Source organism: Phyllostomus hastatus, unplaced genomic scaffold, assembly GCF_019186645.2.
Source record: "Phyllostomus hastatus isolate PE091 unplaced genomic scaffold, TTU_PhHast_1.1 phas_contig_34, whole genome shotgun sequence".
NCBI classification, from domain to species: domain Eukaryota; kingdom Metazoa; phylum Chordata; class Mammalia; order Chiroptera; family Phyllostomidae; genus Phyllostomus; species Phyllostomus hastatus.
This window is the reverse complement of record NW_025333857.1, coordinates 26,851,304-26,875,999: the sequence shown is the minus strand read 5'-3', so window position 1 is coordinate 26,875,999 and position 24,696 is coordinate 26,851,304. Positions and strand designations below refer to the sequence as shown.

The 24,696-nt window shown below is 44.7% G+C and overlaps 1 protein-coding gene across 2 annotated transcripts in view; it reads left to right on the top strand.

Moving 5' to 3' along the window:
• The first annotated feature begins 5,188 nt into the window (after nt 1-5,188).
• VLDLR (very low density lipoprotein receptor) overlaps nt 5,189-24,696 on the top strand; it is a 32,094-nt gene continuing 12,586 nt past the window's right edge. Inside the window, exons 1-5 of one of the 2 annotated variants that reach the window (XM_045840490.1) lie at nt 5,189-5,290; nt 5,757-5,880; nt 17,498-17,617; nt 21,529-21,651; nt 23,035-23,157. In XM_045840490.1, coding sequence (XP_045696446.1) covers nt 5,799-5,880; nt 17,498-17,617; nt 21,529-21,651; nt 23,035-23,157 — 448 coding nt within the window. In that variant the 5' untranslated portion in view covers nt 5,189-5,290; nt 5,757-5,798. Of the gene's footprint in view, nt 5,291-5,640; nt 5,881-17,497; nt 17,618-21,528; nt 21,652-23,034; nt 23,158-24,696 lie in introns of those variants that run through there. The other variant, XM_045840491.1, reaches the window with a different exon arrangement.

Genomic DNA, 24,696 nt, shown 5'->3' with positions numbered 1-24,696 from the left:
GAAGGTGCCTTTCTGATCACGCAAAAGTCCTGAGCTTCACTGTAACTGTACCGACTTGTGCAATGTGTTAAGGGCTGAAATGCCCCATCAGTGTGGCCAGGAGAAGGCCACAAGCAGGCTGGTTGAGGCCCTTGAATCAATCACAGTGGCTGAAGGGGTAAGTTACACTGATAGGTTTGGAAGAGAGTTTCTCAAAGTGTCTTCCTTACCAATGGCATCAGCAGTACCTGGGACCTTGTTAGAACTGTAAATTCTTAGGCCCTACTCCAGACCTGGTGAATCAGAAACTCTTGGGGGGTGGGGTCCAACAATCTGTGTTTTCACAAGCCTTCCAGGTGATTCTATGAAAGCTAAAGTTTGGGACCCACTGGCTTAGGGCACCAGGCCCTACCCATGGACTCTGCAGTAGGGTAAATCCCACCCATTTCACTGGGCTGCCGCACGATTAGAAAACGATGCAGTGGAGGCCTGGAAAGTTACCATCAACTGCTTCAGAAGGGGGCAGTTTGCTATGGCGAGGCCATGGTATAGGGAACACGTTAATCAGTGCTTCGAACTAGCAACTTGGTTTGAAGATTTTTTTCTCCTGCCCATATTTATTAGTTTATAGAATTAAAAGAAATGCCCAACAGTAACCTTAGTTTTTTTTCCTATGGAGAAATTGGGCAAATCAATATATACATATCTGAGAGAAGAAAAGCTGCACGGCAGTTAAAACTGTATTTGAGAAAAACTCTCTAAGAAAGTTTCCTAAGCATGGCTAACCGTAAGGATGCCCTGCAGTGAGGCTGCACACACAGCACCTGGGGCACTGCCCCAGACCTCCTGAATAAGGACATCTGCGGGGGGCCTGGGAATCTGCACTTTTAGCAGACACCACCAGAGATTCTTATGGATTGTGCATGTTTGGAAAACACTGTGCTAAGAGATATATCCAGATGACTGGGGAGGAAAACTCACGAAGTAGTCATGTGACCATTTCTGACTGCTAGTAATAGCTTCTTCCCCTCCTCTCTTTCTGTATTCCCTCACCACCAGAGTCTCCAACTGTCCTTCTCTGGTCTTATCCGACTCTGCTTCCCAAATAAGTCACCCTTCATACCACTGACAGGGTGAACTTGATGAAACGCACTGGAGGTCTAGCCTCTGGTCAGAAGCCATCACAACAGTGGCTCCCTCCAGGGGTGAAGGCTGGGCGACTGGTACGCAGGGAAGCACCTGGTGGAGGTGCACTAATGTGAACATTCTATGTCTGGGGTTCTGTTAGTGGGCTCATGGATAGTTTGCTTTTAATTTACAAAAGTAAATTAATAAATATGTAAATAAATAACAAGAGCCGTAAGTAGGCCAATTGTAACAATGTCAACTGTGACTTGTGAACAAAATTAAATACATTTTTAAATGGAAAGAAATGAAATATGTTAATAGATCTGGGTATTCAAAGTATGCTTTTAAAAATTTATTTAATTTTTCTCTATGTTTTATAATTACTCCATAATAAATTACATAACTTAGTATATATTTTTTAAAGATTTTATTTATTTATTTTTAGAGAGGGAAGGGAGGGAGAAAGAGAGAGAGAGAGAGAAACATCAATGTGCGGTTGCTGGGGGCCATGGCCTGCAACCCAGGCATGTGCCCTGACTAGGAATCGAACCTGCGACACTTTGGTTCGCAGCCCATGCTCAATCCACTGATCTATGCCAGCCAGGTAACTTAGTATATATTTAAAAATTTTTAAAAATGATCACAAGTGCTCACCATAGCCTACAGGATGATGTCCAAAGCGTTAGCATGACATACAAATCACATCATTCAGTTCCTGCCTGTCTTCTTCTGCTTTACTTCCCACCACTACCCACTGGACCCTGCCCCTGAACCATCCTGAATCCCTTGCATTTCCTTGAATACTTGATGCTCTTTTGCCTTTATTTCTCCTGCTCACCACAGCCTTCCTTCTCCCTTCATCCCATGTATCAGTCAGGTTAATGCTAGGTCATGCTAAGGTAACAAAAGCTCAGTAGATAAGACAAACACAGACTTATTTTTCACTCACTCTAGGTTAGGGGCCAGCAAGTTTTTTCTCTAGAGACCAAGATGGTAAACATGTTAGGCCTTGTGAGCAGCATACTGTTTCTGTCCGATTATTTCATAATCTTCCCTCTCTCTCTCTCTGTCTCTGGTACAATTCTTTTAAACATATAAAAATTATGCTTATTGATAGACCAAAATAGGTAGGCCACTGGACATTTGCTGACCTCTGCTCTAGGTGACCATTACCAGAGACAGGTAGACAGCAGAGAACCATTTTAGCCATTCACACATTGGGCTAATGGAGCAGCCACCTCCATTGAACATTTCTTGTCATCATCCGGGCATAATTCAACTCGTGGCCCAGGGGCCACATGCAGCCCAGGATGGCTATGAATGTGACCCAACACAAAATCGTAAATTTACTTAATCTTTTAAACAAAGTAAATTTACTTAATTTTTTTTTAGCTCATCAGTTTTCATTCGTGTCTGTGTATTTAATGTGTGGACCAAGACAACTCTTCTTCTTCTAGTGTGGCCCAGAGATGCCAAAAGGTTGGACACCCCTGAGAGAGGGTCTCATGCAAGTCATTAAATGCTCCAGTTTGCAAGTGGCATCCTGTAACTTCTGCTCACAGATAATTGGCCAAAATTCTTCTTTCAGTCCCACCCAAACATGAGGATGCCAGGAAGTGCAACCCTACCATGTGTCCAGCAGAATGGAGAATTGGAACTGCTTGGTAAAAATGACCACTGTACTCGGCTTGAAGATAACTGCTCCAGAAAGCCTCTTCTGATGCCCTTGCCCCAGCCAGATTAGCTGCTTCCCCCATACTCTTGCAGTACTACCATCCCTGGTACTGTGCAGAGGGTAGTGTAATTGCTCCTGCTCTGCGTTCCCGACCAGATTCTGAGTGAACTTCCAGGGATAAGCATCCTTGCCTACTACTCAAGGATGCTTACTATGCATTTCTCTAACAAATACAAGAATATGGTGGATTGTGGGAAGAATGGGATTACCTGTGCATTGACCTGGAGGCTTCTGAACCCACCAGTGTCAAACCTCTGTAAGCCCAGTTTGTTCAACCACACCAGTTTCCATTCATGATAAATGTATCTTTTTGGTCATTCAGTTATTTTCTGTTTAAATCAAATGCATTCCTCTTAATAAACCTGCTCTTCTAAAAACCAATGCTTTACAGAGAGATGGTCCTTGAAGTCACAGGGCACTTTGATAGTGTGTGGATTTGTTTTGTTTTCACTTTACAGGTCAAAGGCAGGCAGAGGGAGGCACAGTGATTTTCCCAAGTTATACAGCCAATCAGAGTCAGAGCCAAAAGTTATGCTTTCTTTTGATTCAACAAAAAAGCTACAGGATTGAATATAGAGCTGCCACTGAATTCACCAACAGTTGATTTATATTCCTTGGAGAGATAGAAAGCATAATACATGTTTGTAAAGATAAGCCTTATTATACCATATCAATGTTTAACTTGCAATGTACACTCATCTCTGAGTAAAATATTAAAAACAAGGCACATGACTGTTTATCAATGTTGTATTTGTTCATATTAAGGCCACTGGTCCCCTCTACCACCTTTCCTCTTCTGTATAGTGACCCAGCTCATTCTCAGATGGTCTTTCAGAACCCCAAGAATATTGAAGACACCATTGCCCTATGGTTTTACCATCGCACCTTAATGCCTAGTAAGTGAACGGCACCTGCATGCATCTTCACTACTAAATGGCTTAAAACAAATTTTAGATAGTTTCACATGCAACCTCTGTGTAGCTGCTGCAGGTCTGCACCAAACATGTAATCACAGGGTGGGCAAAACAGCATTCGAAACGAGCTGCTGTGCAAGACTCCACCAATGCACACAGCTGTGCCCTTTCGTGTTATCAGTCACAGTCTGGGTAGCCTCTGGTCCTACCGAAGTATCTCTTCCTGGAGTTTTTCTCTCCTTTTGTCTCCGGATACAGTAAGTTCCTAATAAACCTCCCACTTAACAACTAGCCTTGACAAATACCAAAGAGAACCAGGAGAACATAGCTAAGGGTGCCCAGCACTTCCCATGTCACCAACAGAAGAGCACCAGAACATGGCCCTATTGAAATGAGCAGAGGCTGAGCATTTGCGATAAAAAACAACTTTTAAAAACATATAAATCCTTCCTTTAAGAATTTAAAGTGAAATAGCTCGGTGTGCCCACCGTGTCTTGTTAGATGCTTAGCAGACCACAGTAGGGGAAAGTGTGTAAGAAAACTGAAGTACACAAAAAGCAAATTATGGGCTCTCCAGCCAGGCACAAAACAAGAGTCAATCCTTTATAGAAGGCATGCCTTTGCTCTCTTTTTGCCCCTTGAGCCATGTAATTAAATATTACAAACTATATTAAGAAGAATAAACCTCTGGGTTTCCCCTCCCCCAAACAAGAAAAGGTTTAGCTTTTAATTACAGGCCCTCAAACTATCATTTTGTGCAATTAGCAATTAACTTTAATCGTTGATGAGAGAATGCAGAGCTGCACTAGCAATTTCCCTCCTCCTCATCCCAGACTGAGTTATTTTAGTCCTGTTCTCTTACAGAGGACAAGCCACAACGCGCGCGCTCTCGCACACACTTAAAGACACATTTAATTTTTTAGCAAAAATGGCATCTCAGCGTGCAATTGAGACAGGCATTCCGAACCCCACATCAGTGCAACCCAAATGTCAGACCCTCTTCTCTTCACCACCATCTCGTGGAAAGAGGAGGCCAGAGGAAGATGCTACCTACCAGCCTCACAGTACCAGCCTCTCTTTGGGGCGCAGGAGAGGGTGGTAGAGAGATGCTTGTTGCCCCTGGAAGCTGCAAGTCCCCTCCCGGGGCTGCAAGCCTCTGTTAGTGGGAAGGCGGTAGCAATAGTAGCGACAGTTGCATCAGCGCTAACTGCTGCTGCCGCTGCTGCTGCATTTACTGTTGGCGGCTGCAGCCGGGAGGGTACAGTAAGGACTGTAGGGAGCGCACAGCTCCTGCGGCGGCAGGTTCCCTGGATCAGGAAATTAGGGCAGGCACCGAGGATTGGCGGCGAGGGCTGTGCGTGAGCCAACCAGCGGCCGCCCCGGGCCCCCGTGAGCACCCGGCAGACGCTCGGAGCAGCCGGGCCCCAGGAGCAGTCCGGGTGGCAGCAGCAGCGCCAAGGCCACTCACGCCCTCACACTCACACTCGCACACACACTCACACCCCCTTCGCAGGCACCTGGCTGTCCCGAGCTTGTAAGAGGAGTGCGTCCATGACACCGGGGGCTGAAGCCGCTGCTCCCCTCGCCCAGCCGCCCGCTGACCACTCCCCCTCCTGACCCCTCCTCGCTGCTCTCTCGCTCTTCCAGCTGCTGCCAGTGTTGGCGCTTCCTGCTGGCCCCTATCTCTTCTGTCTTCTTCTCGGTTCTCGACTCCTCACCCCCCCCCCTTGCCCTTCTCTCCCATACCCTCCCCTCTTTTGCCCTTCCCTCTTCTGCAGCGCCTGCATTATTTTCTGTCCACAGGCTCGGCTTGCCCTGCTGCTGCAGCCCGGGGAGGCGGGTGGGTGGGTGGGTGAGTGGGCTGGCAGGTGGGGTGGGGATTGTGCAAGTTGTAGGAGAGGGGGTGTCCTCTACTTCCCCGCTCCCTTTCCCCCTTTTCCTTCCCCTCCTCCTCCCTCCTCCTCTCCCCCTGCCCCCACCTCCTTCCTCCTTTCCGAAAGGCTGGTAACTTGTTGTGCGGCGGCACCATCCAGCCGGGCACCATGGGCACGTCCGCGCGCTGGGCGCTCTGGCTGCTGCTCGCGCTGTGTTGCCCGCGGGGGGAGAGCGACGCCACCGGAGCAGGTGAGTGAGGACTCGCCCCTCCGCGGGCTGCCCAGACCCAGCCGGGGCGCCCGGCGTCCCCAAGGCAGGGTCTCCTTTTGCCCACCCCCTCCTAAGAGGCGCCTCTCCGCTCTCCTCGCCTTCTTTCCCTCCCCACCCTGGTGGCGCCTCTGAGCTGTCAGCGTGGGGTCTATAGGGAGCCCGGCTTGGGGGACAGTGGGGCTCGGGGTGTCCTAAAACCTTGCCTGAACTAGTCTTCATTCCCTTACACTCCCTCCCCCGGAGCCACAGCGTTGCCTCATTTTTCACCCCGCGTGACAGAAGCTGGGGAATGTGGGCTTCTGAGCCATTGAACAATGGTTCTGTCTCCCCTGCCAGGCGGAGTGTTAGCGAGGAGGCAGAGGGCCGGGCGGAGACGTGCGCGGCAGCCCGGGGCGCGCTCCTCGGACTTGAGGGAGGGTGGTGACAGGCCGTGGGTGAGGCTGGGCGTCTGCGGGCACGCTGGCCCGGATGCGGGGCGCCGGGTGCTGTGAGCCGCCCGCCCCCCCCCCCCCTGCAGCGGCGGTGAGCAGGGGTGTGAGGGGGTGCTCGTTCGGTGGGCTGCAGCTGGTCGTCTCCGCGGAGCGGTGAGAAGTGCGCAGCCTGGGACTCCCTCGGCGCTGCCGGGCTGTCTCTCTGGAGTTCGGGTTAGAGGACTAGGGAGGCTTGAAATAGAACTCCTCTTTAAGTGTTTCTCCTGTCTCCCCTTTGCACCTCTCCCGCCGCATTTGTAAACCTCGTGGGTTTTCCCTACAGTTGAACGGGGGAGGGGAGTGGAACAAAGACTTAATCAGGTTAGTTTGCTGATCCTTGTTCCGGTGAGATTTCCTCGAGAGGAATTGAGCCCTAATCTAGTGATTGTAATTAGCCTTTATTTTAAACAATAGATCAAAAGGAGTCGAGAGCTGGTGTGTGGTGGGAGGGCTCTGGTAACTACTGTGGAGTCCCCAGGGTCTGCCCCACTGGGCCTGGCAGCCCCCGCCCTGCAGCCACTCTCCCACTTGGGGCCGCACAACTTTCCTGGGCAAGAGACAGGAAGGCCCTCTAAGAGGATTCGATCAGAATCAGGCAGGTTCCTGAAATGAGCTGGACAGGACATCAATGGGGCTTGCTCACCAGCTCCAGGGGAGTTAGGACAGAAAGCTGCCCCTGTCCTAAGTACCCATTCCAGAGTCCCTAGCTCCTGGCTGCCTGGTGGTTTAGGAGGCCCGCCTGCGTACAGTCACGTGTCTCCTGAAGTGAGAGCGAACTTTAAATTCTGTGGTCAAGCCGCTTCTCCGGCAATACTTGGTGGTTTTAAGACTCCGAGAATGCCCCCTGCCCTTTGGCTCTGTTTGTGAAGCTGGGACGGACTTGTCTGCCCTCTGCGATTGGCTGGCTGCCGGGTCACGTTTAGGTTGGTCACATGGCTCCACAGCAGCCTGAGAAGTGTTATCTTCAAGGGAATGTGAAAGACCCGGCTGGCTGAGACCGACTGTTCTTCCAAATGCTTTCGCATGCCGGCACTCCTCCGAGCGGCCAGAGTGTCCCAAAGAGGGCCTCTGATGTGTACTCACCCAAGAGCCTGGAAAAGCTCTGCGTCCAAGTTTTCAGACTCCGACATTAACCATTAGTAGATGAGCAGTACTAACTTACTAAACAATTCTTTCAGAATAGTGCCATGACTTGCATTATACTTTTCACCCCATTTCAAAAGACTAAACTATACTAGCATGTACTGATAACTGTCCTACTCACTTTGACTGTAGTTCTCTTTGCTGCATGTAATTCTTTTAATTTAACACATAGCTTTACATTGGAAGTTAACTTCATCCTATAGAATGCCAGGAATGCACCTAAACTGTTGAAAATAGTTGAAGTCATATGTTCACCCTGTATTAGGTAGGTGAGGATCCTTTTGCTCCCCTAAGTCACGAAATATGTCACATGCTGGGAACAGTGGAAACAGAAGCCCTTACAAGGCTTAAATTCTTCAAAGGAAAGGAGGCACATCGCCCTGAACTGGATGAAACTTGGGGTCTGCTGAGGCAGGTATTGACCCCAAGGCAATGCAGACTGGCTCCTGTCTGAAGCTCAAAGGCCCAGGGCTTGTAGGCTGACTTGCTGGCCCTGTTCTTCTACACTTGTGGTGCTATCCTGAAATACTCTATAATAGGGCAGGTATGCTCTAAGACCCTGGCAAGGAACTTAAAGCAGGCTAACAAGAGAAGTTAAAATTCAGTAGTATAGTACACCTGATTACAAGATCTCTGGAGTTCTAGGATATTTTCCTCCAGCCTATGTAGTCAAGATTAGGACCTGGGGTGCCATATATTTGTTAAAGCCAAAGCCTAGAAGGACAAAGGTTTTGTGAGAGCTGCTCAGATATGGCTAACAACTAGCAAAAGAGTACACAGAGCTTTGCTTATTGTGGGGGGTGGGTTGGTGAAATGGCAGTACTAACAGACCTGGAGGGCAAGGGGAAAATAAACCTGGCTCATCTTGTAGCACCAACGGAAGGCATGGCAATGGTTGTGGTTCTCGTTTAGGCTAACGAATAAGCATGTGAGCAGGGCTCTTTTAAGGAGGGTCACCAGGCAAGCCCCTACTGGTCGTGACAGCTTCTTAAAGTCTGGAGCAGCTTTGTTCCCCAAATCACTCCGTGGGCCACTTCATGTGACAGTTAGCTATGCACCTGTCCTGTGTCGTTTTGATTCTTTGTTTTTATTGCTTGGATCCCCAGATATCTAAATCACATACAATGGCCAAGTTCAGTAGAGCTGCCAAATGTTAGGACTATAGTACAATAAAACTGCCTATTTTAATTATGGCAGCCTCCATGCTCAAAAGAAGTGAAGGCCCAAGGCCTGTTTGAAGTGTTTCTGCTTTTTATAAAATTGGATAACCATAAACTCGGTTTCACTTGAGTAGTTTTTATTCTAGAAAAGATGAACAGCAGTCACAAGCCCCTTCTGTTTCAGGAAGAGTATCAAATTGATAAGATGTAACAAGAACTCCTAGAGTAGAGAATGGCCTTAAGATCAAGGGAACACATAGCTCCCAGCCATATGGCTTTGGGTTTCGATCCAAAGAGCAGAAGACTCAGAGCACAGTATAGAGATATCTCATTAAATATCTAGGCCATTTTCTGTTTCTCACAGAATGTGACCAAGGCTGTCCTTTTCAATAGAGGGAATAGTGATCAAGTGTAGGCAGTCCCCTGTATGACTTTTGAGTCATAATTAAATTTACTTTAGATGCTGGCCTTTCTTTGGAAAGCCACTTTCACATACTGGCCTATAAGAAGTTACATGCCTCAGAGGGCTATGATAAGGTCTTTGATGATGCTCATGATAAACGTACCTGCCTTAGGAGAGCTACCGGAGTAAGGTAATACAGCTGCTCTCCAGATGGTTAGTCCATAGCCTCAAAATTGTTTAGGATGTTCCCATCTACTTTAAGTTAATCTCAAGAGTACTTAAGCCACAGCATGGGGATTACATTCAAGGCAAAGAGTCCAGGAATACCTTCTGCAGAGCTGATGGATTAGATGTACCTGTAGAGCAGGAGTAAGTGGCCCAGGGACAATTTCTTTGCTCGGCTAATGTGTTTTTAACTAGGAAATCAGAGGATAGCTCTAAGAGGACTTCAAGGCAAACTATGACTGAGCTCTAGGAGAATCTGGCTTTGTAAGTAAAAGTCATCTCAATTTCACTCTGTGCGTGTTTCAATTTGAGTCAGTATCTCTTTGTTAAGCTCTTCTGTTGGCTGTGAATAAAAATTCTAGATGTCACCAATACCACCTATTTAGACCCACTAGATGCACTGAAGCAGCTAAATGAGATGGCAGGTGATACCTTAGAGTTAGCACACTTTTCCCATCACGTGAAGTTTCCTAGGAAAACTTGGGCCTGATGGCTATTTTTGGTTCTAAATTAAGCAAAAGAATGCCTGCTAGGGGTTGAGAGAGTTAGTACAGGTTCTACTTTAAAAAATTGTTTTCGTGTCTGCTTAGGAATTCTTTGCCACTTTTTATCTCAGAGATACTACATGGATGGTGGCGGGGGGCAGAGGAGGCTGGAGAGGGATTCATGGCCTTGTATTTAAGAGACAGCTTTGCAGCCAGAAACTATAAGATGGGACCACTGGCTAGAATGGTTAACCTTGTCACCAACTGGGGTCATCTGGGTTGGCCCTGCTGGCTAGTAGCTTTTCTGTATCTAGAGGTGATGTGGGCACCATCTCTGTATCTGGAGATGGAGTGGGGCTTGCAAGCTGCCAAGAAAGGGTGGTGACAAAACCTTGGCAAAAGATGACTTTTGCAAGTTCCTTCATGTGTTCTGACTTACTATGCCCCTTAAATCCAACATTTGAAAGTAACTCTATGTATTACAACTTAGTACTTCCCCCAAATACAAGAGTAAATACAGTTTCTATTTCACAAACTGACTCTAATCTTTAGTTGTCCTAAGAAGAATTCCCAAGATCTGAGTCATTAACCAATCTCTAGGATCTCTAAGTAGGTTGTTGGCTGGTGCTGACCTACTTTGTACGTCTGCTTGAACCCACTTTACCTCTATCTACCGAGCACCCACCATATGGCATATGGCACAGGCATGGGGACACTGTGACCAGGTGGTTGGTCCCTTCCTTCCTGGCATTTACTCTAGTGATGAAGTCAACCCAGGAAATTAGTGATCCAAAGACAGCCTGGAGGAGAGCACTGGGTAGGAATGAGCAGATCCAGTGCTTCAGACCCAGTCATAAAAGAGGCTGACAGCTGCTGAGAATTGCTGGAGTTCCCATGTGCTAGCTGGTTGCAGCTTAGGAAGCCCCCCTCCCCAAATCACCAAGATCTTAGACTCTAATGTGACAAAGCCAGAAACTCTTCCATCTCTGCAGATGATCTTACAAAGGCAATTTGATACAAGCATGATGGATCGCCGCCAACATTACCAATGAGCGCTCAGACATGTCTGAAGTAAAATCTGGGTTCCCTGCTTCAAATTTCTAACTTCACCAGTCAGCCACTGCTAACTTTTCCTGTGTGTCAACCTCTCTCCTCGCATGGAAATGGGGCTGATATACCCACGTTGACACACCCTTCTGACAGATAAGTGTGGAAAAGACTCTATTAAATCATAAAGTGTCCAAAGATGAGGGAAAGTACCCTCATAGGTACAGGGAGCCTTCATAACCTAGATTCTATCAAAGAACTCTAGCTAGTGAAACAACTGATCACACTTGGTTTCAAGTTCAGAAGAGCTAGGGAGAATGCTTGGAAAGAGTCTATAGACCAGCTTTATTAGTGAACCAACAACACAACTAATACATCCATGAATGCTCACTAGTGACAAAAGGATCTTTAGATGTCAAACACCAGGTCCCAAATTGAAAAGATAAATTCCAGGCCCAACGTTAGGGGATCTCTATTTGTAGATGGGAACAGGAAGGTGAGAGCATGTGTGGCAGGCACAGGAGACGATGGAAAGCAGCCAGACCACACCTAACTGGCTAAGAAAGGAATTGAGGGCCTCATTCAAGGGGTGATTTCTGAGTCCACTCCTGGTAGGTAAGGAACAGAGGTAACACGAACAAAGGAAGACAAAGCAACAGTGAGTGCCTGGGCAAGTGAGTGGGGCCTCTTGGTGTAGCCTGAGCAGATGGCAGGTGGTAACTAATAGGGAAAAATCAGGAGGAATCGGTAGTGAACTGGATTCAATTCTAAAGTCAGTGGGAAGCCTGGACATGATACCATCCTTGGCACTTCAGGCCATTCCAGGTTGCTTGAATCACCATCTTGATTTGGATGCAGAATGTGACAGCCTTTGGGTGACAGACAGGAGACAAATTTAGATCAAGTTAGAGATGAGGGCTTGGACAGGCCAGGGCTTGATGGCAAAATGTCAGGGGAGAAGAATCTGGACTCATTTTTGGACTGCTGATTTAGAGCAAGTGATGGGGCCAATCAGTGATGGGACACAGGAGAGGGAAGATAGATTTTAGAAGAACCTCTTCACAGTACATGCTGGTTAAGGCATCTGGATAAATTTGTCCTACCTAATGGGCACAAAGGCTTTACATCAGGTTGTCACCCTCATGTACATTGTACGAATGGCTTGTATCAGTGATATCCATCCAGTGATGGGCCTGAGGGCTTATGGGGTTGAGTACTATATATCCCAACCCTGAAAATGGAGTAGTCACATCTACAGTAGGTACAGTCTTAGCCTCCTACCCTTCCTGCAGTGGTTTCAATGTGTGTGGTCAGGGACCAGCAGTGACAGCATCACCTGGGAATTTATTACAAATGCAAGTGTGGACCCCACCCTAGACCCATTGGATCAGAGTTTCTGGAAGATGGGGCCCAGCATTGCATTTTATATCCTCCAGGGGATTCTGCTGTAAATGAGAGCTTGAGAACTATCCACAGGAGTTCGAATAACTTCAAGAATATCAGGAGGGCCTTCGCTCTGACTTGACCAATATGCCCTAAATAAGAACACCAAGCACTGCAGTCCTTCTAGGAAAAGACCCACTGAGAATAGCAGCATTTTTAAAAATTAAAATAGGGATGGGAGAAAGGGCTCTATCTCAACAATAAAGTTGTGTTAGGATCATGTCATTATGACAAGTAAAAGACTTCCTAATTATGGATTAATTTAAGTTGACTCTACTGCCCAAATTATAAGTCAACAGAATATTCTAGGAGGACGTAGTCCTGAGTCAGGTGCTCTAATTTGTATGCAAGCTTAGTACACACAGTATTTGGAGCCTTAGTACACACAGTACACACAGTATCAACTGCTCAGGTTGAAATTCTAGTTCTTCCCAGAGTGATCTCAGGCATATACTTTACTTCCCTTTTCCAAATAGGCTTCCTGATATATAAAAGTGTAATAGTGACACTGACCATGTAGGATTGAGAAGAAAATGAATTAAGAGACTGAAGTCTTGGTGCAGTGTTTGGCTAACAAATAAAAGAAATTAAGTTCTTTGTGGTTCTTAAGATCATCTCAATTCAATGTAAATGGAAAAACTATGACAAATGAATTGTAAGATTCACTTATTTCAGTGAATCAGAAGGGTTAACCTAGTATTTAACAGTTTTTAACTGTGCTTCAGAGACTGACTTTAAGGCCCTGTTGCTTAGTTCCTGTCACTAACCTTCCCTGTGGGAAAACTCTGCTGACTAGGATATCTGCTGGTCTAAAAGCAAGTTTTCACCTATGAATAGAAAGATTGACATTAAAGTGCCAAGCAGAAATGAGTCCTACTAAAAATAAATGCCCTTGGCAGCCCCAGCAGTGCCAAAACAAATGGACGAGAGAAATTGCAGTAGCTGATAATACCCCAGTGCCCAAGCTGTGAGAAGGGTGTGAGAGATTTGAAGTCTTGCCTTGCCAGTCCCAGCAGTGTGACAGCATGAGCCCCTCTGAGTAGCCCGAAGTTCATGTCTGAGCCTGATACTCAGAAACATCTCTATATTCTAGGCATGCCTATTGGACACTCCTGCAAAGGTGCTGCTCAGAGCCCTATAGGGAAATTTGTAGTCCACGGTGAAGGCTTGGTATTTATTGTAAGGTCTATGCAGTTTTTACTAAAGCTTACATATTGTTCTTCCATGTAACCTTTGCAGGGACAATTAGACAATGGCAGGCTGACTTCTATTTGCATTAAAAAACCCGAGTTTCTTGGAGCCAGTGACCTGCCAACATGTCTGGGTAGCAGCGTTAACTGTTTAGGTAAGCAAGGCTCCTGGGATATGGGTGCCTTGAAGTAAGTTTGCATAGTGTAATTCCACCTGTGTAAGTGACAGTGTAAGTGAGTCATCCTCAACATCTCTGGGCCTTCATTCATTAAAGATTTAAATAGCCACATGTGTGACTAGGTACAAGTGACATACCACCCCCTGACTCAAAGGGGCTGGGGTATTCATTCTGTATGTTAGAGCCGGAAGAACACTGAGACCCAGTCCAATGGTTTGACTTATTAAAGCACTAGAACCCTTTTGATAGTCTTACTATCAAAACTTGGAGTTTTGACAGAACTCCAAGTCAAAAGAAAGCCTTCCTGCTTCAGACAGAGGTAGAACACCCAGGTTCTCACCGTCATGCCTTTCTTCCCACTTCAACCACCCCTTTGGTCTGAAGGCATTCCCGTGAAACCCTATGAGACCCACTAAAAATCACAGTTACTCCAACTTTTCAACTTTCAGGGAAGGGTAGGCTCTGGATTATATAGGGTGGGGCAAAAGGAGATTTACAGTTGTTTGTGTGGAAAATAATCCAATAATTAATAAATAATAAGACAAGTATAAACTGTGTTTTGTGTACTCACAACTGTAAACCTATTTTTCCCCACCCTGTAGAGTGCCTACAGGGCACTCCTTCTCAGGTTACTTTCTGAGGCATCATTGGCTTTAGCTGAGCCTAAGAGTGAAAAGAACCTCAGGTATAGAAGATGTCAAGCTCAATACTGAACTGGAGACTTAACTGTCAGGGATGGAAATAGACTACAGCCCCACTAGCCTATAATCCCTAAAGCTTTGGAAACCAAAAGCTTCTTAACTCCTGTGGTGCTTTCAGTTCTCTTCTAGCCCACGCAGGAGAGTTGAATACCAGACAGAGGCATGAGGGTGGAATCTCTTTGAAACTTGGACAGAAAACACACACAGCATTGTGGTCGGGTGGCCAAGGTTGGCACTGGACTCCGTGTCTGAGCTCTGCCACTCGGCATGATGCAGGCAGTTAGCAGAACCAGAGAACACCTTCTGCCCAGTGACAGTCTCTGGAAACAAAAGTACTTAGGGAACGAACAGACATGGCTACATGCTTAAGCTCTTTCCTCACCTTACTCTCTAAAGGGTCCTTTATAGAGCCTTCTAGCCTTACCCACCCATACCCCATCTTGCTCCGTGTTTAAATAAGCAGGGGGACATTTAGGAGCATACTCTGCTTCTAACACTGTGTCCCTTCTTCTTAGTGGAGAGTCGTGTGAGTCTTCGTAAGACATAGCTTCCTGACAGGCAGAAGCAGGGGTGAAGGGGAGAACGTCTCAGATAAGAAAAGGTAGAACTTAAACTCCTTTTCACCTTAGGCTATTGGAATAAGCATGAAGAAAATGCTTACATTTGCCCTGAGCCCACTCAACATCGACACTTGAAGCAGCATTGATGGAATTTCAGTGTCATTTGTTACTGTGGATGGCTTGTATGTTATGACTACATTCAGAGACCCTCCTTAAGGGGACAATGGCCTTAGGGTATTATGTGTCTATTTAACCCCAGGATGGTTTGAGTGTGTATAACATAGGTAGCTTCCAGGTTACTCATGTTTAAGATTTCCTAGGTACCAAACCCTGAAGTGGAAAACCATCATTTGACACCTGTCTGATTATATGGCTATATTTGGACAGTGGAGATATCAACATCAATGCTTTTGTCTCATTCTGACTAAACAACCTTTGGTAAATAAAACCTTTAAAAAATTTGGACCTTTCAGTCTACATAGTGTCCTAACTGTCACCTGACTGTTCTTTACAAGTATCAGGATATATTTATATCTGTGTGCTCTGACTATAGATTGTTCTTTTTCTATTTTTCAAATAAAGTAGAAAGAGTACTCAAGTAGATTCTTATCACTCCACAGCCCTCAAATGTAGTGGTGATATAGAACCACAGCCAATGGCCCCTGGGACAGGTACCCCAGCACTCAGCATACTGAGAATATATAGAGCACAGGTGACAAGCACAAGGCCCGCGGGCTGACTCAGGCTTTCCACCTTGTTTTATCTGGCCCAGCACCTTGTTTCTACCCAGTGGCAGCACTGAGTTCTCACTTAACTGTTAAGAAGTAGTTACATTTAGACAGTCCTAAAACTGGCCATTACATTTGGCCCTTTGAAGGCAACCTCAAGGCTGATGTCCCCGGTGAAAATGAGTTTGACACCCCTGGACTAGGCTGAAGTGGGCAGCAGCCTGGTATTTCATGTTTGGTTTAGCAGTATAAAAACTAGCAGGTGGTGCTCCCTGACAGCAACCTCTCCTGTTTTCCCTTCTACATCCCTAGTATCTTATCCCAGTTAAATATTTGTGGGATGAATGAATAGTATGAAATATATGTAGGAAATGCAGTCGAATCATACTGCTCTGTGCCTGGGTCCTAGCTTAACTAGACTCTTGGGAACAGAGTGATACATACAGGTTTTAAACTAATACATTTAGTACCTAAGAAGATAACCACACCCATATGGTAAACTTGACTTAGACCCAATTTTAATCTCCCCAGGAATTTGCCACAAAGCAGAGAATCCTCCCAGATAGAAGAGAGTAGCTGAGAGTAGAGAGGCCAACTAGAGTATTGTGTACATAACACAAGAGTTCCAGTCTGTGCTTGTCCCTGTCACTGTAGCATCTGTTCCCCTGCCAGCATGTCACAGCTGCAGATGCTGAAAGGTGGCAGGAAATCAGAAGGCTCTCTGCTTGGAAGGTCTCCTTCCCTAAGTAATCTGCAGGAACTATATGGCTCCTCTGGGCTTCTCAAATATTTGCAGTATATTTGCATTAAGCAATCAGATCTTTGCCTTTTATCTCAGAGGTCATGTTCTCCAGAAGGAGAGACCTTCTATGTCAGGAAACACCTGGATGTTAGCTGTCCTGTGCCAGGCAAAAACAGCAACAATAACAACAACAGCAACAACTAAGTGCCTTACTCACAAGAATTCGTTCATGTGATTGTGTGAGTTAAATATGCATACATTGAGCTTAGGAAAACTGATGTTCAGAGAAATAGAGTCCAAGTCTGTGGCTCTACCTTACTTTGCTCTTCTCCCATCACTAAATTAAAAATGATCTCCATTTGTCTCTTAACTGTACTTTCTTGATGCTTTTTATCTTATCTTGGAGCTGTTTTGTAAACACGTCTTTCTGCAATCAGACCTCGAGTTCTAAGACGAGGAACCATGGTATTAAACCTCTGTGTCTCCCCTCTCCTTGCTACCCCTTCTAAATTCCCTTCACTTTGCTTAGAATAGGAGCATTATTTGTGAATAATAGTATGGAACATGGACCAGAAATGCCATTGAAATGCTAGGATTTGGCTGTGTGATTGTAGCCACAAGAGTGACTTTTAAACAAGTGAGAAAAATGAGTCTGGAGACAGGTGAAAATGCCCCTGTGTTCCCTGGGCAGCCTAGGTTCCTTCTATCTTGCTCTGGTCGTGTTGGCCTGAGATCACTATTTCAGCCACCACGCCCAGTTTTAAGGACTAAAGGGAAGGAAATGGATCCCCTGTCCCTTTGAGGATATTTCCTAGAAGTCGTATCTACCAATCCTGCTTACATTGCATTAGCCAGAATTTATCCCCATGGCTATTCCTCACCGTGAGAGAGGCTGGGAAATCTAGTCTTACTTAGATGGTGTGTGTCCCGCTAAGAGCTCAGTTACAGCCAATCATAGCCCCAAGACCCACCTAGCTCTGCCCCATAGAATGTGTTAGCCTCTCCATTCTGCAGCTGTCCCTCTCAGAGGACCCCTATCCAAAGGTTTTGGGTAAACGTGCATCTTTAACTTACTGCCCTTCTATCCCAGGCTTAGCTAAGTGTTCCCTCCTAATTTTAGGAAGAAAAGCCAAATGTGAACTTTCCCAATTCCAGTGCACGAATGGCCGCTGTATCACACTGTTGTGGAAATGTGATGGGGACGAAGACTGTGCTGATGGCAGTGATGAAAAGAACTGTGGTGAGTAGAGTCTGACAGTCTCACTTGTCACCTCACTAAGACCTATGCATTTTATTGACAAGTAATGATGTTATCTTAGTTTCTACAAATGTGTCAAGATTTTGAAAATAGAATCTACTCCTAAGACTTCCTTTGGACCAGAGTCCAAAGATTTGGTACTCTCTGGTCTAGAGAAACATAATTGAATGGTTGACCTGGGGTTATCAACTTGAGTACAGGAGTTCCTTTCAAATGACAGGACCTGGTTTATCTCAGGTCAGGCAAACATTTGGCAAATGAAGCTAGGAGAAGGGAGGGGAGGACGAGAAGTGGAGATAGACAGAAGAAGACTGCTTAGAACAGACTTTCTTAAATTCTCAAATGGCTGTGATCCTTCTTGCCCCCACAAAAGAAAACCACGAACAGTAAAAAATCCCCTAAAGTTTCAGGGGGTTAATTAACTCCTGGCACAGAAACTGCAAGCCAGCACAGATCAAAGACCAGATAAGAATTCTTTTTTTAAGTCTCTGCCTACAATAGATGCTAATTCTAAACATTAGACAGGGTGGAAGATGTCTCTCCCAAGATAATGGGGATATACCATCATACCCATTGATCAGCATCTATCAAAAGATCACTGTGAGAAATGTCTGTTTATGTGGTCTGTATAACCTCTTGTGGAGCCAGAATAGCTGAGAACTGCATGTTCTGTGTAGGTACCTTGAATAAATGCTGGAGTTTGCTTTATAGCCCCTTTGTTCTATGTTGTAAAAATCCTGAAACAAAGTTGTATGTGAATGCCAGGAAGAACACTGTCATCTGCCTTTGAAAAGATGTTATGTAGAGCTGTCCACTCACTATACAAGCTAGAAACACAGAAGAAGAACAGCTTGATGTAGATTTTATCACTGACATCTTCTTATGCCATTACCATATTTTGACATGTATAATGCACACCCATGGTATAGTACTGCCCATGTATAATGCACATCCCTGCTTTTCTCTCAACAATTTTGGGGGAAAAGTGTGCATTATACTCAGTAAAATATGGGTACCTGCTTCTTCAGGCACCATTACTAAAATGTTACCATGTAAACACCATGGCCCGCTGTCCTATGCTCAGGCTCTTGCAGCAACACCATGGATGTGTTCGGCCCGTGTGAGGGTTAGTAGCTCATCTGGAAGCATAGGAAGCCCCTTCTACAGTCTCAGGGAAGAAACTCCTCTCCTGTCTGAAGACAAAAATAGTTCTGCTGTACAACGCTTTTCTGTCATTTGCATTCTAACACTAAGATTTTCATCTACTGTATAAGACATGAAGTTTCATGCTATTTCTGGGTTACCTAGGAAATAGCATTCCCTCACTAAATGTCCCACCGGCAGGACCCCACTTTCGGCAACTGTTCTCTTGGTGTGGGTAGCAATTCTTCCTCTAGTCTAAGCTTATTGGTTTGTCAAAACCCATTGTTTTTTCTTATAAAAATTATTATTTTCTTCATGTTTGGGAAGTGTTTTACCATCTGACTAACTCTGTAATGGTAAGTCAGCTAAAAGCTGACAATGCACTAAAAATTTGAAAGGGACCACTTCAAGTGAGGGGTGTCAACTAGATACAACTCTCAGAGGGTCCTAAACAAGAGGGCCCCTCTGGTTTAGGCTCTGATATTGTAAAAGGGGGAGACAGCAATTAGAGTCAATTTCTGGTAGAAACTAACATGGGTCATCTTAGGGGTCATCATTGGCTTTTCCTAAAATAGTCTTTGCATAAATGACTTCTAGACACATGGCAGGAGGGTTTGGAAGAGGCAAGGAGGAACATGTGTATACAGTTGAGATCATGAAAGGGGAAAAATTAAATATTTCTTGACCAGACTTTGCTCTGCCTCTCAGGTATGAAAGCAGAGAAGGAAAGTGGCGGCATTGCTCAGAGAAGCTCTGAATGCTTATTTTGGAGTGTTCTGAAGAGAAAAGCTACACAATTACTTGAAACTTATAACACCACTTTCCTATTCTTCACATCCAACATTTTTTTGCCATTTTTTATATTAATTTTTGTTCGAGTACAGTTTTCTGCCTTTTACTCCCATCCCAATGTCCAACATCTTGATATTGAACTTGGTTACAGTTTCAGCCGGACTCTATCGTTCAAGCCTGTCAGCTAGCATATTTAGTCAACTTCAGCTTGGATTCCACAAGCCTTGTGTTCCTATTGGTCGCAGTAACTCATTCTTTTGTATTAGGCTGAGCTGATTCATCAGTAACTTGGATACCCTAAGCATGTAACTCTCTTCCCCTGTGGTGCATCTACATTTCTATCCATCTCAAGGCCCAGTTCAAATAGTCTTCCGTTACCCTCCCAGTCTATGCTCAGAATGGAGAGAGATGAACTCAAGTAATGTGTCTGTCCCTATTTATCTTTTGCTCAAACACTTTGTAACACAGCCCATCTTTCCTATTCCTGCCATATTTTATACTTTTTAAAGTCATGCGGTTTCTTTACAACCAACCTTCCCTTACTCCCTCTTTCACAACTTCTGAAGAATATCACAGGTTAAATTTCAGTAACTGGCCCTGCAAAACCCCCAACCCCCAACTACATGCTCAAGAGAACATGGCCTTGGGTGTCATTTAAATGTTAACACTGGGGTTTCAGTATTTCAATGATTTTAGAAACAGGAGAATCAAAGAGCTAATGTGACCTTTCTGGTTTCCTTGGCTACACAATTCAAGGAGAGAAATAAGACTTTTCAGATCATCATAATTCACCATGCCGAGTTCTAGAAATAGACTTCAATCACTGTCTCCCCCCTTTACAGTATCAGAGGCTCAATTAGAGGGACCCTCTCATTCCAGATGCAGAGAATTGTACCTAGTTAAAACCCCTCATTGAAGTGATCCCTTTCAAATTTTGAGCACATTGTCAGCTTTTAGTTGACTTACCATTACAGAATATTTGTTAGAGAAGGATGTTTTAAACTAGAAACTCAGAACATATGCAAACATGGGTAAGGAAGAATATAGTCTGAGAAGAATGAGCCTATCATAGCCTATGTGGCTACTTCTTAAGACTCTTCTTAACCCTCTGACTTCCTCCTGGGTAGGGTGACCATGTTGCCTGTTTACTTAGGACAGTCCTGGCTTTTGCTTATCCTCCTGGTGCAATTAACAGTATCTCTTTCTCCTGGGATTGTTCTAATATGGACAAGTTGTATGGTCACCCTAATTATAGGAGTAAAGGCCTGCCCTGGTAAGAATTAGTAGCAGAATTGACACCTTGAAGGCTCATTGAACTCCAGCAGTCAGTTCTGGATATTGTCAGCTTCCACAGTAGCACCGATCACTGTGAACTGGTTGATGTTAGCCCACTCTGGATTCTAAACATGACCTGTCCTACACTTGCATTCAAGCTCCCTCTATTTCTTACTGGGTGGGTTCCCCTGCACCAATAGATCTGTAGGGGTGACAGTATTCAGTCCTGGGACTTCTCCTATCTCTACACTAAACCTATGTATTGTTAAGATATGTCTCAGAGCAGTTATACTATGACCCAGTCATAGGATGAAATGTTTGACTATTAAAGTTATAAAGAACTTGAATGAGTTGGAAGAAATGCAGGAAGAGAATGAAACTATCACTTAGTCTTAACATTATAAAACAGACAAGATGTAAGCAATCCCTGGGTTGTAACATAGTGGGAAACCTTTGTCTTACCATGTCTTCAGTATCCAGCAAGTCTCTCAAATGAGCACCTTTCTTCTCTGGGAAGGATGGGCACTTTTCTAAGGTTCTGCTGGAGATTGGAAGTTCTGTGCTCATGGGCCCAGCTTTATTTTGTAAAGCAAACATATTAAAATACAGTTTTACCCCCGATGGAAATATAGGGCTCTTGGGTAAGTGACTTCAACTTTAACCTCGCAAATACACTTTTGTAGTGAAGAAGACATGTGCCGAGTCTGACTTTGTGTGCAACAATGGCCAGTGTGTCCCCAGCCGATGGCAGTGCGATGGGGATCCTGACTGCGAAGATGGTTCTGATGAAAGCCCAGAACAGTGCCGTGAGTGCGACTTGCTCTAGACTTGAACCTTTCCAAGCTGTTCTGTGTCTCACAGCTCTAAGTGTTGTTGAATCCAATACTTGGTGTTAGTTTCCTCTGACTCCCTTAAAGTAGGCTAGCTGACTCCAGAGTCATTCAAGTCATTAACAGTGGACCAGTGTCCTTTAAAGAATGCTCTCCTTAGTCTAACAAGACTGACATTCTCTTGGGTAGCTTCACTATTGAATATTTAAGACTGAAGCCAGCAGATTTCATTAAGAACTCCTTGACTAGGTGCACAGATTTCCAATGTTTGATAATGATGAACCTGAGCAGATGGTACCCTGGTCCTGGAAGCCAAGTCAAGATGTGAGGGTCCCTGGTAGGCCAAACACAAGCTTTTGGATGTACAGCTTCTTATGTTATAAAAAAAATCTATTTCTGAAGAGGTAAAGTACCTAGAAGTAGAGTGATACAGTGATTTTGAACAAACTTGTAACCTTAAGTTATTCAGTTCTATAGCTTATGGCTTGTTCTTAAATTTAAATAAGAAATTTCAGTTATTCACATGTATCTCTGTGTTCTTAGGCTGACATTCAGGAAGAAGTCTATGAGATGATAGAGGAGGAGGATTTGGGTTTATTTGAATGTCAGGTGAAAACAGACTTGGAGTTCATTTTCAGGCAGTGGAGACCTGTTTAAGTACTAAGGGTAGAGTACTAATGAACAAATTTTTGGTCTGGAAAATGGCTACAAAAGGAAATCAAACAAAAAGGGAAATAAATGTGTTTTATCAATTTCCTAGGCAAGAAATGAGGGTCATTAATAAGAATATTGGTCAAGGCAGGTGAGCTACCACAGGTAAAGACAGGTTACACAAAATTCAGCCCCAAGTATTAGTAGAGGATGACCCAGTAAAAAGTCAAAACTTACGGGATGTTCCTATTTCACAAAATGTAAATCTAAAAGAGGTTGTGAAGAAGGCCTGTAGAAGAATCTAGAAGGAAGACTTCATGGGTGTTAGACCATCTGGCCTTTAATGAAGTTAGGATTAGATACCTGGGTGTGCCACTTGATATCCAGCAGATAATAATGGTCAAGGAGGAGGCCAGCCAATAAACCTAACTATGCCAAGTAAAACAAAAGCCAGAATTGAGCACACCACAGAACCTTGAAGGAGAAACACAGTCAAGGCTCTCAGGTGTACTGCCAGGTAGCATAGGTTGGCATGGCTTCTAAGCAATGGAGCTGGCAAAGGATCTACCCAGGCTTCAAGTAGTAAGTCGAATTTCACCACTATGCCAGGCCACTGAGTTACAGGTGTACCACTTCCATGCAGCACAGGAGCAGCACCTTTGCACTGATGAGTCTGGAGGCTCTTTTGAGACTGTATATCATCAACAGATATGAGAACATGCCGCACAAATGAAATCAGCTGTGGCGCCTATTCTACTCAGTGTATCCCAGAGTCCTGGAGATGTGATGGTGAAAATGATTGTGACAGTGGAGAAGATGAAGAAAACTGTGGTAAGAAGACCAGTGTTGAGTGGCTTATCCCAAAGACCCCTTTGCTCAAAGAAGGGTGGGCAGGGGAAGCTAACTTAAGCGTGAAGATGCAGTTACGTTGACTCGCTTTTCAGTGACTTCACTATCTGCTCAGCTACTTGTCCTTCCTAACTGCCCTGAAAGTCCAAAAGAAGTTCACGTGGTAATTGGCCACTGCTTGCTTTGGTGTTTCCTCTAGACAAATAGAAATAAAAAAGGTAAGTCACTCAAGGCACGCACATTTAGATGCGGCTCAGTGGAACACCGAGTGTGCAGGCTTTTGTCTCTGTCAAGACTTCATGGGCCTTCCTCACTCAATGCCAGAAAGGGAGCAGGGCCAGCAAACACATTTCTAGGTCTAAACTGGATCTTCTTATTGAAATAAATTACTTGAATATCATATAAGCATTTCTTAGCCCCCGAACCAGATTCTGTTTTAACCCTTCCAGAAAGCCAACTGGCACAGAAGTATTAATTAACATCCTGCTAGCAGATACCTGAAAAAAACTCTACCTAACCAGTGGTACCTTTGTCTTCTGTCACAGTTTCTACCTGTAAAAGCCAACTCTGTTTTCCTACCCTTTTGTGCTTCTGTTCTTGGAAAACGTGTAATAAATGCTACAGGTTAAAGGTGAGGCCCTGGGAAAATCTCTAGGTTGAACAAACATTGTTTAGAGTGCTCTTTCAAGCTACCACCCTTTTTTATAGGGCCTCTATAACTCCAGCTTCCTGGGAGCACGTTCCTCCTGATGTGGTGTACAAGTGAGCTGAGGATATTTGTAGTGAAACAAGCCTCGTGTGTAGAAATTACCCTCTGACGTCAGTGCCACTGCACCTAGTCCAATGAGTTTCGGTGTTTAATCCTAGAATTGAGCTTTATGTATTGGTAAGCTTTGGAGCTGCCAAGTGTTTCCCTCTTAAATCTAGACTTTGCTTCCCAAGAGAGTTGTAGTCTCTACCCTAATTACCACCAAATTGTGACCTTAATTCATTTGGCCGGAATTTGAATCAAAGTACAAACTGGCTTATCTTTGACTCTGACTAGTTTATCATTATTAGCATACCTGACTGCTAGATTGGTATTCTAGCCCTCCAAGTGACTTTCTAAAACTTCTAAGTATTTCAAACCTGTTATTCCTGATCCTCACTGGAAGGATCTAAAGAGAAGGAGCCGTGTATGTGTTATGTCATAATGGCTTCTTTTTGATGATAGTGCCATAGCGCTCATTTTGAATATATATTTGCCTGAATACCTGATGCATGATAGTCTCAGCTAATGATACAGTCTGGTCTGATTAGTGCTATGTCCATGAAAAGATAACTCAGTCTCTGCCTTCCAGAATGAAATACCCTGTTTAAGTTATTGATCACTTCCTATAAAAGTCTATTGTGGCTTTCGTTTCAAAATAATTTCTGTTCTTCAACTCTTTTCTTGGTCTTTTATTTCTGTTCTTATTTGAGTGTTCCTGCATCTTTTAAATGGCGAGACTGTTCCTATTGTTACGGGAACTTGGATATTGA